General features: G+C 41.0%; 1 protein-coding gene across 1 annotated transcript; it reads right to left on the bottom strand.

Moving 5' to 3' along the window:
- Nucleotides 1-985: 985 nt before the first annotated feature.
- On the bottom strand, nt 986-4,907 carry LOC125953268 (raf homolog serine/threonine-protein kinase Raf). Its single transcript, XM_049682722.1, has 4 exons — nt 4,300-4,907; nt 3,569-4,219; nt 3,329-3,478; nt 986-3,253 (listed from the first exon to the last, which is right to left on the bottom strand). The coding sequence occupies exons 1-4, from the start codon at nt 4,606-4,608 to the stop codon at nt 2,297-2,299; spliced, it is 2,067 nt and encodes a 688-aa protein (XP_049538679.1). The 5' UTR covers nt 4,609-4,907; the 3' UTR covers nt 986-2,296.
- Nucleotides 4,908-5,186: the final 279 nt, after the last annotated feature.

Raw genomic sequence — 5,186 nt, 5'->3', positions numbered from 1 at the left:
GCTTAAGTGGGTGTCCACGGGAGGATCACAAGTTCCTACGGGAAATATTTCTTCTAATTGCATGATTTATCTAAGAAACAATAACCCGCATCTGGGTAAAAAATCCAATACCTCCGATCTCTTGAGTCATGCATCATGGAGAAACACTCAATTATCGATATGCACAACCTGCTTCCTTCAGTCTTTGCCATGGACAACAATTTCTCTTCGCACACTACTGTTACATGAGATTGAACAAAAATGCAAACGTAAACATGTTTATAGTGCACGGTAAACCCAGAAATCAGTCAAATCAGAACCACTTCCAATCACATGATGCTGCGACATCGCCAACGAGGTGAAATATCTTCCCATATATGAACCATCGGCCGTTGGTTCTCTCAGCTAGTAGACTTGTTTCGAAGTTGGTATGATCTCACTACCAATCTGTTGCTAGCAAAACTTAATTGTAAAAACATACCAAATATTACGCAATTGCAGAAGGAGAGTTTTTGCAAAAAAAAAAACATTTTACGGAAAGTGAAACCAAAAAACACGAACCGAGGAACGACATTTAATGCGTCGCAAAGCTGTTAAGCGGAATACACATGGGCATGTGATTGATTATATTTTAGGCTATTTGTTTAGCGTATTTAGTCTCTTCAATATATTTTCAAGTTTTCGAAAATACGCTCTATAAATCAAGGCAACCTAGAATATTGACCAATTGCGTGCGTATTGCGTGTGTAGCGTGCGCGTGGGAAGTCCGGCGGTTGTGATTAAATAAATCACATGGAAACAAACACATGGAAAAATAACTCATCAAATTAAGAAAACAAGCATCATCTGAATTCAATTGAATGATTAGAAGATTTTGTTGTAATAACCAAGAGTTATTTGAACTAGAACCCTTGCTCAGGCCATGCTCAAAATATATATGTTGTGATAATATATATTAGCAAATTTTGTAGAATAGAAAAAAAACATCGGTTTGTTTCCTGGATGGCACCTTGCATCCCTTGATCATGTGACGCTGTGGCAATGTAGTATGCGCGATGATTAGGAAACGTTAGAATGACTTATTCAAATTACTCAGTTTTAGGTTGGCTGCCCATAAAGTCTTAGATACGTTTCATAGGTTTTATGATTGTATCCTTCAATAATATCAGGCGCCAAAAAAAGATCCACTAAACCGTTTTTGTACAACATAGTTTATCTAAGATAATTTACTCTCTTCTTCTCTTCTTCTCACACTCGCTTTCATTCTATCAATGTAATGTTCCTCTTTCCTTTAATTCTAACAATGTTCTGATTCTTTCTTTAAACACATATTTTCTATTCCGTATCTATGTTTCAATCTGTTTATTTTTATTCGTTTTAGCAAAGTATAGAGGGACCTTGTTTTAAGATAAACGTATCATCTGAGAAAACTACGTTCGCCAACCCGACTTTACTTCATCCACATAAATTGCTTACGCTTACCGCCATATGCACATCAAGAGGTAAAGGTAAAATGTAATCAAGAAGCAAATTGATTATATATTTACCATTACCTGAAGCTGTGCGCTCCCATTTTCGTATGTTGTATTTGCCTACCGGTCAAAAGAAAGCCAGTTTTACAGAGCTATCGCTATTCATTAAAGATTCTAGTGATTAGCCTTCCGTGTTTTGTATTTTACTCCAACATACGGTTCACCGGTACTTACATATATTTGAAAAGAAATAATTTTAGTTGACTACATAGTATCCTGATAGTATATTTACAATATGCATCCGTTTATCATTGACTTGATCGCTTATCAGTAACATAGTGCTGCTACAGTTGGAGCAACTTTAAGCTTTTAATTTCTTAACCAGTGTTCAGAATGGAACAAAAATATCTCATGTAATCGCATTACGCATTATGGTCGAATCACGTACGAATCACGGAGCATTACAAAGTTATTTACTTTTGTCAAAAAATATATTTGATCTTGTTATGCAACAAGAATTAATCAGATTGAATAATTGTGATTCACTTCGAAGGATCACGACTAACCTCAGGTAGCCGTTCAGTTAAGGTATTTGTAAAGGTTTTGTTCAATCAACGAAGGAAAGAAGGTTCTTCAAATGCTTTTCAGTAACACGTTTCTGAGCTGATGCGATATTGTAGGGATACAGGCGTGTTTAGGGACGAGGATATCGACTTGTTTGATGATTCATGAATACATTGGAAATTAACCAATCCCATCGGTGCAGTTCCATTGCTTGCGACATTATAGCTTCGTACTCATTATCAGGCGATAGTCCCTACCTTCGATTCAGCTAACGTCGACAATTAGTAATTGCCCGCACCGTTATAAAACTGAAAGTTATGAAAATTTACAGGCGTTTTTGGGCTGGAACACATGTACAGAAAATCGTCATTTTGCAGCTGTGTTTGGGTAAAGTTCGGTTCACTGGCACTACGATGAAACTTGGGCATTGTACGAAGCATATTTTCTAACATATTTAGCAGCAGCCTGAATAAGGGACGCTCATCACGGTTAAACTTAATACAATCCTCAACGCATCGTTTTAGAGCCTGTGGGCAATCTGAACGCACCTTCGCCAAATCCGGTCGCAGTTTTCCACAGCCAACCATGAACAGAATCTGATCTTTGTTATTGATGTGATTGTATGGAAGCTGTTCGGTTAGCATCTCGTACAAAACGATGCCGAACGCATACACGTCACTTTGGAAAGAATACGGATTAAGATTCTTCATCCTTATTACTTCTGGGGCCATCCATAGGATGCTGCCGGTGGGCTGATTCGATTGCTGTGAACCAGACCACCGTACCTTGGCGGTGGCCAATCCAAAATCACCAATTTTTACAGAAAAGTCATCGTGCAGAAAGATGTTGTTTGACTTGAGATCTCGGTGTATGATGTTTTTGGCGTGCAAATAGTCCATACCCTGAGCTGCTTGACGTGCGATGTCGATTAAGGTATTTAATTTAAACTTTGTCTCGTTCACATGGATGTGTTTGTACAGGCTGCTACCCTCACACCACTGTGTCACGATTGCCAAAGAAGGTTTGCTAACGCAACCCATAAATAGGAGTATATTACAGTGTCGGGTTTTTTTAAGCATTGCTACTTCATTTTTAAATGCTTGCAACTGTGCCGCGCTTGGTGTTTTCACGTTTAACGTTTTTACCGCCACCGGACCATGCCAGTGGGCCTTATACACAGTTCCGAACGAACCAGAACCGATTCGTTGGCCAATCAAAATCTCTTCTGCTTGGATGTTCTGCAAGAAACAAGAGTTAGAACTAACGTTTACTAACGTTCATACCTGACGGTTTCTCCTAGCGGTATCACTTACCCAATTTTCATCCGATTGTTTTGGATCCCGCGGTGAGAGCAGATTTTTATTGCTTTCATCTGCTGATCGTGCCCTGGGTCGCTTATTGTGATTAAGCGTATTTGTTGGAGATGCTTGGGTGGAATGTGAATGTTCTTGATTCGTTTGAGCCTGTGATCAAAAGAAATAAACACATTTTACAACAACGTAGCTTCGTGTGACACTAGCAATGTTTGCTAAGTACACTGATCGTCAGCTCACCTGCAACGGTCGATTGTTGATAACATTCCGGCTGTCCATTCCGAAAAACGGTTTTACTACATTATTAATGCAAACATTAGGGGCCGAGTTGGAACGATCTTGTTGATTAAGCGAACGCGGATGTCGTAAGCTCGTGCTGTATCGGCCGGCCCCCGGATTGATGATGCCAGCTGTACTTTCTGGGTTTGCCAAGAGTACGTGATAAAACGTACTATCCATATGCCGTTTGCTGCATATTGGCGGTACTTTGTCGACACATCGTTGATGGAAACGATAGTTGCACTGGTTACAGTAAAACCCAGTAAAAAGCAGTCGCCTACAGCACTCACAAAATGCAAGCGAAAAGAACGTTTTGCGAATAAACTGATGCGAGATGTAAGTCGGAAATCCAATATCCAGAATCCGCACGAAAACCTCATCGCAATTTAACGCACTCACGTCGGTTTCCCAAGGTATCGGATATTCGCTGTTTCCTGCGGTTACCTCACAGAACTCACAGGTTAAATTACGGCGCTTTAGCGCCTTAGCTAGAGCATCCTTTAGGCGCATTCCGGGAATCACTTGCACCGATGTACGTTGCTGGTTGGGGAGAAAGGCTCTAAGTAGCATTTTCGACGACTGTCGACCCAAAGTGCCGTAAATGTTTTCAACCTATAAATGAAATGTGGAGGAAAACATAGAAATTTATACAGTTTCTTCGCTGTCTCGTGCGCCCAGACTCGCATTATTACACGTTCATCCGGATCCGGAGGTTCGATGGTTTCACTGAGCTGCTCATTCAGTAGCTGCATCTTTCTGTCGATTAAAGCCTGCTCTTTGATTTCCAGATCATGTAGCTTTGAAGTCAGTTCTTGATATTCCTCTAAATACAGAGCTGGCGGTTGTTGAAAATCAGCAAACTTTGCATTCAATGCATCGATATTTTCGCGTGTTACATGAATCACGGACTTCATGTTTCGTAGATCCTCTTCCAGCTGCGAAAACGGATCCAGCAAATGCTGCTGCTCTTCATCCGTATCGTCAGCTTCGGCCGACGACATGTTCTGCCGGCTTGTCGGTACTGAAGATACAATTTTTCTACTCCCGATTTACGGTTATTGTAGGCGCTTTGACTATCGAAACTAGTTTTGATCCACGATTGATTTTTACATCCCGAAAAGCCGAAAGCGGCAAGGCGATGTCTGACGCGAGGGGTTTAGTGGATTTTAGTATACGCCGACTATGTACGAAATCACGAGTAACACCTTCGCCATCGTCTTTGCTTTTCGATTGGAAACGATTCCTAAAAAATGGAAAAGTTTGGAGATCCTTCGCACAAATTTACTTCCCAAGAGTGTTGCTGTTGTTGCTTTTTTGTTGCCAGGTTCGGGCGTTGGCCTGTAGAGGGCGCTGTGAACGCGGGAAAGAGCACGCCGTCCTTCTCACTCTTACGCGCAAAAGCGAGACAGGAGATGCGGACTCCTTTTTGGTTCGTCAAACACGTGATTCAAAGGGACTGTTCAGACCGGCTGCGATGCGGCAGTTGCGGCGATTTTTTTTGTTTAAAAAATATCACAAATTTTATTGGCACGGAATTACTGTAAAAAGAGTTGAGCTGCTGATCGTTTCCGATCTGACG

Source organism: Anopheles darlingi, chromosome 3, assembly GCF_943734745.1.
Source record: "Anopheles darlingi chromosome 3, idAnoDarlMG_H_01, whole genome shotgun sequence".
Classification (NCBI taxonomy): Eukaryota; Metazoa; Arthropoda; class Insecta; order Diptera; family Culicidae; genus Anopheles; species Anopheles darlingi.
Note: the sequence above shows the minus strand (reverse complement) of the source record. Positions and strands in the feature narration are given on the sequence as shown.